This window comes from Oncorhynchus tshawytscha, linkage group LG01 (assembly GCF_018296145.1).
Source record: "Oncorhynchus tshawytscha isolate Ot180627B linkage group LG01, Otsh_v2.0, whole genome shotgun sequence".
In the NCBI taxonomy this organism is placed as follows: Eukaryota; Metazoa; Chordata; class Actinopteri; order Salmoniformes; family Salmonidae; genus Oncorhynchus; species Oncorhynchus tshawytscha.
Window position 1 is genome coordinate 82,826,658 of NC_056429.1, and position 15,010 is coordinate 82,841,667.

At 44.6% G+C, this 15,010-nt stretch overlaps 1 protein-coding gene across 3 annotated transcripts in view; it reads left to right on the forward strand.

Moving 5' to 3' along the window:
- The window catches only part of LOC112258191, a 67,950-nt gene that overhangs the window by 40,434 nt on the left and 12,506 nt on the right, over nucleotides 1-15,010 (forward strand). For 2 of the 3 annotated variants that reach the window (XM_024432391.2, XM_024432397.2), the window contains exons 14-19: nucleotides 263-382; nucleotides 2,826-2,877; nucleotides 3,163-3,306; nucleotides 4,961-5,043; nucleotides 11,267-11,322; nucleotides 14,570-14,669. In XM_024432391.2, coding sequence (XP_024288159.2) covers nucleotides 263-382; nucleotides 2,826-2,877; nucleotides 3,163-3,306; nucleotides 4,961-5,043; nucleotides 11,267-11,322; nucleotides 14,570-14,669 — 555 coding nt within the window. The remainder of the gene's footprint in view (nucleotides 1-262; nucleotides 383-2,825; nucleotides 2,878-3,162; nucleotides 3,307-4,960; nucleotides 5,044-11,266; nucleotides 11,323-14,569; nucleotides 14,670-15,010) is intronic. The other variant, XM_024432407.2, reaches the window with a different exon arrangement.

Consider the following 15,010-nt stretch of genomic DNA (forward strand, 5'->3'; position numbering starts at 1 on the left):
TGTCTACACTGTTTCTGATCAATTTGATGATGTTGTAATGGACAAATGTGCTTTTCAAAAACATGGACATTTCTAAGTGATCCCAAACCTTCGAATGTTGGTGTGTGTATGAGACGACAGTGTTGGACTTACCTCACCTGTCTATTAATCTCCTGCTATATAGGGGACTGTAGCTCTGAGGAAGGAGGGCATAGGCGTAATGCTGGGTTAACATGTTATCATAATAGTAGTACTACCCTGTTCTGTGTCTGCTACTATATAGGAGGAGACTGTAGCTCTGAGGAAGCAGGGTATAGGTGTGGTCATGGACTCCAAACTACCTCACTTAATCGGCATCGATGATGATCTTCTCAGCACTGGCATCATTCTCTATCATTTAAAAGTGAGTAAGACAAATACATACAGTGGGGAGAACAAGTATTTGATACACTGCCGGTTTTGCAGGTTTTCCTACTTACAAAGCATGTAGAGGTCTGTAATTTTTTTTATCATAGGTACACTTCAACTGAATCTAAAACAAAAATCCAGATAATCACATTGTATGATTTTTAAAAAAAAGTTATTAATTTTCATTTTATGGCATGACATAAGTATTTGATCACCTACCAACCAGTAAGAATTCCGGCTCTCACAGACCTGTTAGTTTTTCTTTAAGAAGCCCTCCTGTTCTCCACTCATTACATGTATTAACTGCACCTGTTTGAACTTGTTACCTGTATAAAAGACACCTGTCCACACACTCAATCAAACAGACTCCAACCTCTCCACAATGGCCAAGACCAGAGAGCTGTGTAAGGACATCAGGGATAAAATTGTAGACCTGCACGAGGCTGGGATGGGCTACAGGACAATAGGCAAGCAGCTTGGTGAGAAGGCAACAACTGTTTAGCGCAATTATTAGAAAATGGAAGAAGTTCAAGATGATGGTCAATCACCCTCGGTCTGGGGCTCCATGCAAGATCTCACCTCGTGGGGCATCAATGATCATGAGGAAGGTGAGGGATCAGCCCAGAACTACACGGCAGGACCTGGTCAATGACCTGAAGAGAGCTGGGACCACAGTCTCAAAGAGAACCATTAGTAACACACTACGCCCTCATTGATTAAAATCCTGCAGCGCACGCAAGGTCCCCCTGCTCAAGCCAGTGCATGTCCAGGCCTGTCTGAAGTTTGCCAATGACCATCTGGATGATCCAGAGGAGGAATGGGAGAAGGTCATGTGGTCTGATTAGACCAAAAAGCTCTATTTTTGTCTCAACTCCACTCGCTGTGTTTGGAGGAAGAAGAAGGATGAGTCCAACCCAAAGAACACCATCCCAACCGTGAAGCATGGAGGTGGAAACATCATTCTTTGGTGGACGACTGCACCGTATTGAGGGGAGGATGGATGGGGCCATGTATCCCAAGATCTTGGCCAACAACCTCCTTCCCTCAGTAAGAGCATTTAAGATGGGTCGTGGCTGGGTCTTCCAGCATGACAAAGATCCGAAACACACAGCCAGGGCAACTAAGGAGTGGCTCCGTAAGAAGCATCTCAAGGTCCTGGAGTGGCCTAGCCAGTCTCCAGACCTGAACCCAGTAGAAAATCTTTGTAGGGAGCTGAAAGTCCGTATTGCCCAGCGACAGCCCCGAAACCTGAAGGATCTGGAGATGGTCTGTATGGAGGAGTGGACCAAAATCCCTGCTGCAGTGTGTGCAAACCTGGTCAAGAACTACAGGAAATGTATGATCTCTGTAATTGCAAACAAAGGTTTCTGTACCAAACATTAAGTTCTGCTTTTCTGATGTATCAAATACTTATGTCATGCAATAAAATGCTAATTAATTACTTAAAAATCATACAATGTGATTTTCTGGATTTTTGTTTTAGATTCCGTCTCTCACAGTTGAAGTGTACCTATCATAAAAATGACAGACATCTACATGCTTTGTAAGTAGGAAAACCTGCAAAATCGGTGGTGTATCAAATACTTGTTCTCCCCACTGTATATAGAGTATACTGTATACACTGATCGTATAACATTTTTGAACACCTTGCAAATATTGAATTGCACTCCCTTGTGCCTTCACAACAGCCTCAATTTGTCAGGGCATGGACTTTACAAGGTGTCAAAAGCATTCCAAAGGGATGCTGGCCCATGTTGACTGCAATGCTTCCCACAGTTGTCATTGGCTGGATGTCCTTTGGGTGGTGGACCATTCTTCATAGACACGAGAAACTGTTGAGTGTGAAAAAACCCAGCAGCATTGCAGTTCTTGACACAAACTGGTGTGCCTGGCATCCACTACCATGGCCCATTTCAAAGGCACTTAAATATTTTGTCTTGCCCATTCACCCACTGAATGGCACAGATACACAATCCATGTCTCAATTGTTTCACGGCTAAAAAAATCCTTTAACCTCTGTCCTTTCCTTCATCTACACTGATTGAAGTGGATTTAACAAGTGACATCAATAAGGGATCATGGCTTTCACCTGGATTCCCCTGGTCAGTCTGTCATTGCAGGTGTTCCTAATGTTTTGTACACTCAGTGTACTTTCGCAATGGGTCTGTGGTACTAGCCAATAATGTAGCTTGTTTTAAAACGACTGCTAAATGTGGAAAATCCATATTAGTTTATCCACTACTGGTCTCTTAGTCTACATCCCAAATGTCATCCTCTTCCCTTTTAAAGTGCACTCCTTTTGACCAGGGCTATAGTAGTGCACTATATAGGGAATAGGGTGCCGTTTGGGATGCATCCTTAGATTTGGATTCTCCCGTGAGCAAATCAGCTTACGATCAGGCAGACCTAATGACATTGGCCTTGTGATCTGATTGCAGGAGGGCAGGACGCTGGTGGGTCGAGACGAGGCTTCATCCAATCCGGATATTGGTGAGTCAGTAGGCAGACAGGATATCTGCTGTGGGTTGTTGCTTCGGGTTCATGCGAGTTTAGTGTTATTCCAGAGCATTAGGCACTCATTTTTTTTGCTCATTATATGATCAAGATAAGTGATTCTGAGCCTCACCTTAACTGACCCCCTTAAACTCGCGCTTTTTCTACATCAACCTTTGACCGCTTCCCTCCCTTTATTCCCTGCAGTGCTCCATGGTATTGGTCTGCAGGAGGAACACAGTTTGTGAATTTTGACCCCTAACCCTGTCTCCCACCATGCAGTGCTCCATGGTGCTGGTCTCCTGGAGGAACACTGTGTGTTTGAGAACCGTGATGGAGTTGTGACTCTGATCCCCCAGACGGGGGCGCTGTGCTCTGTCAACAGACTGGAGATGACCCAGCCCTGTCAGCTGACACAGGGTAATGGTGTGTGTGTGTGTGTGTCGTCTCTCATCTCCCGGTCGTGTGTGGAGACTCTGCAAGATAATGTGTACAAAATCCTCTCTCTGACCCTGGGAGTTGGGGGCACTAACTTTGAGGCTCACAAACTTTGCGACTGGTCATTTACGTCCTCTAACCGGGGCACTGGGACAGTTGTACCTATAATCTAAACCGGCACACCTCTCTTTCAATGAGCCTGTGTGGACTTGGAAGACATGCTAAACCTGTAATGGCTGCTCCAACTTTGGAGACCTCATCTTTCCCCTTACTTTGGGACTAGACAACACAACTCTTAACTTTCAGGCAACTTGACAAATAAATAGAAAAAGTTTTACTCATTTTCTCAGTCCTTTGCCGTGGTAAAGTGAATACATTTCCATGAAGTACACAATCTCTCTGACATGATTGGCTTTAGTCAAGACCTCGGCTGGGTGATTTACCAAAGGTAATAAGCTAGAAAAACTCTAGGATGTGTTGTAAAGCTATGGAATAGAGGCTGATATTGGGGGCTTATATATCTAGCAGGCTCACACTTATAAGATTTTCTCCAGGTCTTCTCTCTTTCTCACAGGCACACTCTCTCTCCTTCTTTCTGTGCATAAAATACTAATCTTGCTTTGATTAATGGCTTCTGACGAGTGACAATGCACCTGAGCTGCAACAGGAGCAGAAATTACTATCATTTGTTGTGTAGAAAATGGCCTGAGATGCAGTTGCTTCGGGGGGACTTTTGGGTCAATTTGAAATGGCTATGAAGGAGTAGTGGCAGGGACCTTTTGATGTGGGGTGCTGGGACTCTCACTCTTTCTCCTCTATATCCTCTCTCTCTCACACACACACACACACACACACACACACACACACACACACACACACACTCACAGCTGTTCTTTATATTTCTGAGTCAGAGCGGGTTGGTGTAAGCGAGGCTACGATGGAAAAAAAAGAAGCTCGCAGACAGACCTGGCAGAGCTAACTGAATAGTGGGTTTTTCTATTGGGGCCAAAGTTAGCTCTTCAGCTCTCTGCCTGCCTGGCTGGCTCTATTCCCACTTTTCTGTAAAGGTTGATCCTGGTCTCTACTTCAGAACCCACTCTATCACCACCATCTGCCAATTGACCGGAGAGGCCTGGAGCTTTGTTCAGGGCTTTTTCCAAGGCCTCTCGTCCTCAAATGTTTAGTAAAAGAAATGTCATCTGCCCTGTGGAGAAGGGATGGGAGCGTGGTTCACAGCCACTCCTGACTGGTAACACTGAATGCTTCAGAGGGAGACAGAATGCAGGAATTTGAAGTGGATACCATGAGAAGAGGTGAAGAGGCAGCACTTTAATCTTAGCAACATTTGGGAGAGATGTGTTGTGTGCCTCCCACTAAAACTGAACCCACTATCAGCTTTTAATAATGTTCCAATTACCAACCATCCACTGCCATAGCACTCAACTCAGGGCTGGTTTCCCAGACACCGATCAAGCTTAGTCCTGGACTAAAAAGCTATTTCAAAAGAGATTCTCTTTAGTCCAGGACTAAGTTTGATCTGTGTCCAGGAAACCAACCATCGATGTAAAACTTTGTTCACAGTATAATAACTTATGTGCCATTTACATTGAGCATGTTTGTCTCTGTGTCTGGTTGGTTTCAGGTGCAGTAATCCAGCTAGGTAGAGGGACTATATTCCGTTTCAACCATCCTAAAGAAGCTGCACATCTCAGAGAGCAACGCAAGGTGAGTCACACCACAACCGCTCTTACTAAACCCAAACCCCCCAGACCACACCACAACCGCTCTTACTAAACCCAAACCCCCCAGACCACACCACAACCGCTCTTACTAAACCCAAACCCCCAGACCACACCACAACCGCTCTTACTAAACCCAAACCCCCAGACCACACCACAACCGCTCTTACTAAACCCAAACCCCCAGACCACACCACAACCGCTCTTACTAAACCCAAACCCCCAGACCACACCACAACCGCTCTTACTAACCCAAACCCCCAGACCACACCACAACCGCTCTTACTAACCCAAACCCCCAGACCACACCACAACCGCTCTTACTAAACCCAAACCCCCAGACCACACCACAACCGCTCTTACTAAACCCAAACCCCCAGACCACACCACAACCGTTCTTACTAACCCAAACCCCCCAGACCACACCACAACCGCTCTTACTAACCCAAACCCCCAGACCACACCACAACCGCTCTTACTAAACCCAAACCCCCAGACCACACCACAACCGCTCTTACTAACCCAAACCCCCCAGACCACACCACAACCGCTCTTACTAAACCCAAACCCCCAGACCACACCACAACCGCTCTTACTAAACCCAAACCCCCAGACCACACCACAACCGTTCTTACTAAACCCAAACCCCCAGACCACACCACAACCGTTCTTACTAAACCCAAACCCCCAGACCACACCACAACCGCTCTTACTAACCCAAACCCCCAGACCACACCACAACCGCTCTTACTAACCCAAACCCCCAGACCACACCACAACCGCTCTTACTAACCCAAACCCCCAGACCACACCACAACCGCTCTTACTAAACCCAAACCCCCAGACCACACCACAACCGCTCTTACTAAACCCAAACCCCCAGACCACACCACAACCGTTCTTACTAACCCAAACCCCCAGACCACACCACAACCGCTCTTACTAAACCCAAACCCCCAGACCACACCACACCCGCTCTTACTAACCCAAACCCCCAGACCACACCACAACCGCTCTTACTAAACCCAAACCCCCAGACCACACCACAACCGTTCTTACTAACCCAAACCCCCAGACCACACCACAACCGCTCTTACTAACCCAAACCCCCAGACCACACCACAACCGCTCTTACTAACCCAAACCCCCAGACCACACCACAACCGCTCTTACTAAACCCAAACCCCCAGACCACACCACAACCGTTCTTACTAACCCAAACCCCCAGACCACACCACAACCGCTCTTACTAAACCCAAACCCCCAGACCACACCACAACCGTTCTTACTAACCCAAACCCCCAGACCACACCACAACCGTTCTTACTAACCCAAACCCCCCAGACCACACTACAACCGCTTTTATTCTCTTAGAGCCAGGTTCCCCGACACCGACTAAGCCTATCCCTGGACTAAAAAACACTTTCAATAGACAATTTACATTGAGCATGCTCTTTATTCCAGGGCTAGTTTTGTATTAATATTTTTGGGAAACCAGTCCTTGCAACCCAGCCAACTCTTATTTCCAGACCAGAGTAAACTCCAGCCCAGAACATAACCTTACATTTCCCTAACTTTCCTGTTTTTGATCAGTTAAACTTGAGCAGAAATCACAAGCTATCTAACCCAGTACGTAAAGTAATTTGCATTTCTTCGTCTCGGAGTCATAATTAGTGCTGTGCCGTCGGCTATATATCAAACAAGGAAAAAACACATCTTCAAAGAAATGCATCTTCCACTTCCTCGAAGCTATCACTGTAAATACTGTATCTCCTCCTACTTCACCATGTCTGTACACACCACATACGCACACAGAGATGTGAAGCACTTCTGGTAACACCTGCTGGCATAATACTTCATAGCTTGTTATCAACAAGTATTTATTTTAATGTCTTATAAGGCATATAATATGCTCTCAAGGTGGCTGGTATTTAGTCAGGATCATGAGATGATTCTAAGACATAAAGGGGTCATATATTGTATGCTTATGACAAGTCTAGTCTAACTGAATTAAAATGCATTATATACCTGCTGGTTTAAGTACTGTAAAGTGTTACCGAACTGCTTCTTTGGATAATGGGCTGTAACTGTCAGGTTCCAGGCTCAGTGCTCTTTATAGTGTACTACTTTTGACCAGGGACCATTGGGCACTTTGTAGGGAATAGGGTTCCATTTGGGACGCTGACATCCATTTACTGAGGCAGGTTCAGCAGGTAATGATAGAGTTCCAGGTTGTTAAGTCATTTTAATGTAGAGTATATTTCATGAAGCCAGTGACTGATGCAAGAGTTTCTTTACCAACAATTCTAGCGCTCACATTTTGTAGTTATTCATTTGTATTGTGGACACAAAAAAATCGTCATTATTTTAAATTGGGTAATAAAAATGGATCACAAAAAGAAGTTGAGTTATGTGAGTCTTCCTTCCTGTATGCATTTGTGGGGATGAAATTAAGATAAATTGTTTCAATATATTCAATCAGCGTGCCTAGTGAAAGTCTACACACCCCTCTTCACATTTTGCTGCCTTTAAAACTAAAATGGGAGTAAATTGGATTTTCTCCTACTGATCTACACAACCTTCTCCACATTTTCAAAGCCAAAGAGAAATTATAGGTCATTTTCCAAATGAATAAAAAAACAAATCAACAGTTAATACTTGCTGTAAGCACCTTTTGGCAGCCATTACATCTGTAAATCCTATTGAATAAGATTGTACCAACTCTTAGGTCAACATATATAAAAATAAAATAAAAAGATTCAGTCCAATTGCTCAAGCTCAATAAATTTGGGAATCATTGGACAGCAATGGCACCGGAGGAGATGGTTGCCGTTTTTAGGGGCTCCTAACCAATTGTGCTATTGTTATTTTTAACTTACTTTACATAATGTTTCTGCCAATGTCTCTTATGACCGAAAAGAGCTTCTGGATATCAGGACAGCGATAACTCCCCTTGCACTGGATGAAGATTTTTTTTCTTTAATGAGTCGACGCAAAGGATTTACTTCAGACCCCGGGACGAGGCCCACATCCCTGTCAATCGCTTGAAGAGACAGAGATATCAGAGACGTAGTTTGGGATGCCTTGTAAGGATCCGAAGGCGAGTGGGAAATCCGCCTCGACCATCAGTCCTATTAGCCAACGTGCAATCATTGGATAATAAAATCGATGAGCTCCGATCAAGACTAACCTTCCAACGGGACATTAAAAACTGCAATATCTGATGTTTAACCGAGTTGTTGCTGAATGACGACATGGATAACATACAGTTGGCTGTGTTTTCCATACATCGGCAACATAGAACAGCTGCCTCCGGTAAGACAAGGGGTGGCGGTCTGTCTATTGTTAAATAACAGCTGGTTCACAAAATCTAATATTAAGGAAGTCGCAAGGTTTTTCTCATCTGACGTAAAGTATCTCATGATAAGCAGTAGGCCACACTATTTACCAAGAATTTTGGTCTATATTTTACATAGCAGTCTATTTACCACCATAAACAGATGTTGGCACTAAGACCACACTCAGTCAGCTGTATAAGGCCATAAGCATCCAGAGGCTCTTAGTGGCCGGGGACTTTAATGCAGGGAAACGTTTAAATCAGTTTTACATCATTTCTACCAGCATGTTACATGTGCAACCAGAGGGGAAATAAACTCTAGACCATCTTTACTCCACACACAGAGATGTGTACAAAGCTCTCCCTCGCCCTCCATTTGGCAAATCTGACCATAACTAAAGCAGGAAGTACCAGTGACTCGCTCAATATGAAAGTGCTCAGATGACGCAGATGCTAAGCTACAGGAATGTTTTGCTAGCACAGACTAGATGTTTCCGGTATTCTTTCAATGGCATTGAGGAGTACACCACATCAGTCACTGGCTTCGTGAATAAGGACATCGATGATGTTGTCCCCACAGTGACTGTACCTACATGCATGGATTACAGGCAAAATCCTCACTGAGCTAAAGGGTAAAGCTGCCGCTTTCAAGGAGCAGGACTCGAACCCGGAAGCTCAGAAGAAATCCCGCTATGGCCTCCGACGAACCATCAAACAGGCAAAGCGTCAATGCATGACTAAGATTTGATCGTACTACACCGGCTCCAACACTCGTCGGATGTGGCATTGCTTGCAAGCTATTACGGACTACAAAGGGAAGCACAGCCGCGAGCTTCCCAGTGACACACGCCTACCAGGCGAGCTAAATTACTTCAATGCTCGCTTCAAGGCAAGCAACACTGAAGCATGCATGAGAGCACCAGCTGTTCCAGAAGACTGTGATCACGCTCTCCGTAGCCGATGTGAGTAAGACCTTTAAACAGATCAGCATTCACAAGGCCGCAGGACCAGACGGATTACCAGGACGTGTACTCCGAGCATGCGCTGACCTACTGGCAAGTGTCTACACTGACATTTTCAAACTGGTCCTGACCGGGTCTGTAATGCCAACATGTTTCATGCAGACCACCATAGTCCCTGTGCCCAAGAACACAAAGGCAACCTGCCTAAATGCCTACCGACCCGTAGCACTCACATCTGTAGCATCAAGTGCTTTGAAAGGCTGGTCATATCTCACATCAACACTTATCTCAGAAACCCTAGACCCACTCCAATTTACATACCGCCCCAACAGATCCACAGATGCTGCAGTCTCTATTGCACTCCACACTGCCCTTTCCCACCTGGACAAAAGGAACAACTACGTGAGAATTCTATTCATTGACTACAGCTTGTGTACAACACCATAGTGCCCTCAAAGCTCATCACTAAGCTAAGAACCCTGGGACTAAACACCTCCCTCTGCAACTGGATCCTGGACTTCCTGACAGGCCACCCCCAGGTGGTAAGGGTAGGTAACACATCTACCATGCTGATCCTCAAGGCGGCCCCTCATGGGTGCATGCTCAGTCCCCTGCTTTACTCCCTGTTCACCCATGACTGCATGGCCAAGCACGACTCCAACATGACGTTTGCCGACGACACAACAGTGGTAGGCCTGATGACTGACAACGATGAGACAGCCTATAGACCTGGCAGTGTGGTGCCAGGGTAATAACCTCTCCCTCAACGTGATCAAGACAAAGGAGATGATTGTGGACTACAGGATAATGAGGGCCGAGCACGTCCCCATTCTCATCGACAGGGCTGTAGTGGAGCAGGTCGAGAGTTTTAAGTTCATTGGTTTCTATGTCATCAACAAACTATCATGGTCCAAACACACCAAAACAGTTGTCAAGAGGGCATGACAACGCGTATTCCCTCTCAGGAGACTGGAAAGATTTGTCATGGGTCCTCAGATCGTCAAAAGGTTCTACAGCTGCACCATCGAGAGCATGGTTGCATCACTGCCTGGTATGGCAACTGCTCGGCCTCTGACTGCGCCCCAGCCAAGCTTCCTGCCATCCAGGACCTCCACTGGTGTCAGAGGAAGGCCCTAAAAATTGTCAGACTCCAGCCACTCTAGTCATAGAATGTTTCCTCTGTTACGCATGGAAAGCAGTACCGGAATGATAAATCTAGGTCGAAATTGGCTTCTTAACAGCTTCTACCCCCAAACCATAAGACTCCTGAACAGGTAATCAAATGGCTACCTGAACTATGCTTAGTCACTTTTTTTTATTTCAGTTAATTTTAGTAAATCATTTCTTAACACTTATTCTTCTTACAAGCCCTTATCCAAGAACGTACTTAAGTAAGCATTTCACTGTAAGATTGTATTCGGTGCATAAAACTTTGATTTAAACTTCTCTGCTTTTCAAGCAAATTGAATTCAGGACTGAGACTGGAACACTCAACACCTATTGGAAAGCCATTCTGGTCTGACTTTGGCATTAGTTTGATTGTCCTGCTGAAAAATATAGAGAGAAATAACTTATTTTTTTATGATTTGAAAGAATTTCAATACATTTTCTTTCACTTAGAAAATGTGGAGTAGATTGGTAGGAAAACATCTAATGTAATATTTTTTAAATGACGTTTTAAGGCTGTAAAATGTGGGGTATTGACTTTCACTAAACACTGTAATTGCCCGGTCTAGATCAGGAACAGCATGTTCGATGTCTCCATATTTTCAAAATCATTTGGAGCTTAGTTTCCATTATGTCCATGTCCTTTGGTGGGACCTCTTATGTTTGCAACGTCCAGTTGTTTTTACTAGTGAAAAGGTGTGTGTGTGTGTGTGTGATACTGTGTATGTTATGTTTTCTCCCAGAGTGGCCTTCTCTCCAGCCTTTCCTTGACCGACTTCTCCAGGCTTTTCCATCCTGGGTGAGTTAACACGCATGCACACACACACACACCTGAACTCCCTCTCCACTCCCACTACATTGCAACTACACTAACATGGCATTGGATGGGTATTCTAATTTCTGGGTAACAATTAGATACCTTACTGTAACGGTTTTCCATTTAAAATGGTAAAAAAGACAGGCGGTAGTTTCATCAGCTGTTGTGCAATATGATTCTTGAATGCACTGGGCCTATAAGGCCCAGAGGCGGAGGCTTATTTACATTGTGGTCCTCCCCAGCGTTGCTTATTGCCTAGTGTTGATCAGTCTGGCATGAAGACTAAATAAAACCCATTGCTCCATCTGTCTGGCATGAAAACCAAATAAAACCACACTCTCTCTCTCTCTCGTAGACCACTGATGGAGTAGGACACAGCAGGCTTCTCTCTTCTATCAGCCTCTGTGTGGGGGGGATCACATTAGGCTTGTGTTATTTGGCTTCTAGGCCTGGTTGTGTGATCTGATATTCTGGTGTTACAGCTACTACTCCTGTCTGACTTGTAATTTACTCCGCAAGACAACGTCCCCTAACAGCGGCACAGCACTTTCTCCTGCAGGCTTTAGTCAGAAGATATGATTTGGAGAGGGGATTGAGAAGGATGGAGGGAGATGTAGTGGGAGGGAGCGTCTGCAAGGGAGTGTGAGGAGAAAAGATGGAGGGTGAGTGAAGGAGACAAAGATAGAAGACAGGAGATGGAGAGGACGAGCTAGTCAAATGAGATGGATGACCGCTCGTGCTAGTGGGTGATGTTGAATGCAATCTTGGAGAAGTTCAGATGTCGTATATCCTTGTGGGGTTCAGAGGGATAAGATACAACCAACACATCTCCAACACTGAAAGATAGCAGACAGACAAAACAAAGCTAAAACACAGATACGACAACATGCAGCTACCAGAGTTACCACACACACTGAAGCCGGGTGGACAGTTTCTCACATTAAACCACCTTTTTTTTGTCTTGCCACGTAATGGTGCGCAGACTAAACTGTAGCACAGACGGGTGTCACACACTACAAGATTCTTCACTTGGTCGTGAGAATTCTCTAAGGTTGTTTCGCAAAAATGTGATTAGATTTAACATAGCTATGAGCTGTGGCTCAAATAAAATTTTATTAGTCACATGCGCGAAAATACAACTGGTGTGGACCTTACAGTGAAATGCTTACTTATGTGTTATTGACTGTACTTTTGTTTATCCCACATGTAACTGTTGTTTTTTTGTCACACTGCTTTGCTTTATCTTGGCCAGATCGCAGTTGTAAATGAGAACTTGTTCTCAATTGGCCTAGCTGGGGAAATAAATAATAAAAAAAACAACAATGCAGTTAAGAAACAAAAGTAAATAATAACAATAGCGAGACTATAAATACTTGGGGGGGGGGTACCGATACGGAGTCTGTGTAAAGTAGGTAAAGTTATTAAAGTGACGGTAGCAGTGGTGTAAAAAAATAGGGGGGGTATTTGATTTAGATGTTCAGGAGTCTGTTTTAGAAGCCTCTTGGACCCAGACTTGGCGCTACGGTACCGTTTGCCGTGCGGTAGCAGAGATAAGTCTATGACTGGGTGGCTGGATTGTTTTTATTAATTTTTTACCCCCAATTTCATGGTATCCAATTGGTAGTAGTTAGTCTTGTCTCATCGCTGCAACTCCCGAACGGACTCTGGAGAGGCGAAGGTCGAGAGCCATGCGTCCTCCGAAACACAACCCAACCAAGCCGCACTACTTCTTGATACAATACACATCCAACCTGGAAGCCAGCCGCACCAATGTGTTGGAGGAAACACTGTACACCTGGCGACCGTGTCAGCGTGCACTGCACCCGGACCTCTACATGTTTTGTAAGTAGGAAAACCTGCAAAATCAGCAGTGTATCAAATACTTGTTCTCCCCACTACATACATACACACACACACACACACACACACACCTCTGTCTTGCTGTACTTGTGAGGACGTTTTGGGGATCAACAATCTGTTTCAATTCAAAATACTATTTCCCCAATTCTAACCCCTGACCTTTAAACTTAACCTCTAAGCCTAAAATAGCCTTTTTACAAGTGAGAACCGGCAAAATGTCCACACTTTAGATTTGTTTGTTTTACGATTCTTATGAGGACGTCTAGTAAAGTATAGTAAAACTTGTCGCACGCGTACTCGCGCACACACACATTATTCGATTTGAATAGCAAATAGCCCCAATGTCTGGATAAGGATTATGAGACACTCACCTAGCTGTGAAGTGAAGCAGAATCACTGTGTGCGTGTAGATTGTAGGATTAACATAAAGTACAATACTGGGATGCGTCCCAAAGGGCACCCTATTTCTTATGTTCCCTGGTCAAAAGTAGTGCACTATACAGGAACCAGGGTGCTATTTGTGGCGCAACCTCTATCTGGGAGTGGGGGGGAGGAGAACACCGAGCGAAACCAAATATACCGCTCAAGAAGATATCTGACAGCAGACTTAGCGAGGGCTAAATGTATTACGCTATTAGTGTTGGTGTGTCTGCACATGTGCATGAGTCTCTTGTGTCACAGCATGAAAATAATTTAAATCGATTTTGGAAAAGAAAGTTACTGCCAGCGGGATAAACCCCCAATTGCTCTGAACCTCCACCCCTCGTCTTTTATATATTGTTAGGTTCTAATTTCTGAGTAAAAACTTGACGGACACTGAATGCTTAAACCAAGTTTATTTATTCCCAGAGGATCAATACAGCAGCATTAGACAAAGACATTGTTCACACAAGCACTGATATTTAACCCTTTCTCCTACGCTGAGTTGAGTCAATTTCTCCTACTGCTAGGCAGGAAACTAAATAATGTGCCCGTAAACTTTTCTCCCTTAACGTGACCTGACCTCGACCCCCTTCATCACTAATCCATGGCTCTCTCCCCTTATCAATGACTTCCACGTGATCACTTTCCCTGCACTCGGCACATTCCAAGCTTAATGGCACACACTATTATACCTTCCTCCTACAGATAACTTCTGGTGTAGACCCTCTAAACCTAGGCACTCAATATTTCAATAGGATACCTGATAATTAACCCTATCCCAAGTTTAGGAGTTAGTACCCAGAGTCTTATCGATCTAGAGAGGGAGAGAGAGATCCATGTCCTCTGGCTTAACTGCTGCCTTATCGAGATCCTATTAAATTACTTTACCAATATGGATGATTTCTAGTGTTCTAATTCTTAATTATATGGCTACCTCCTTCTCCAGCAACAGGATGGATGTGTTCGCTGAAGCAGGAGAGAAGGGAGACTCTAGACAACAGAGGAGCTCTGTGCTCTCTCCTCAACTACAGAGCTGTACGGTTATGGTACGTACACACACAGTGACATAAACACGTACATTCATTGATGGATACTGTGCTAGTGGATGGGCAAACCTTTTACTAACTAACAATGGGGCAAATTTGCAAAATGTTTCTAACAAAAAGGTAAAATAGAGAGTAAGTGTTTAAGATAAACCCACTTCACATGTTGTCTGTCAGACTATGGTGTAGGCTGCGTATCTATCTCCACAGCATGCCCAATACATTATTCCATGTGTATGTGAGTGCTCTGAACGTCGCCATCTCAGCTCTAGTCAGGTCGGGTTTCACATCTTCTTTCAAATTGTTAGATAATAATGTAATGGCTACTCCTGTCCCCTGCCTCG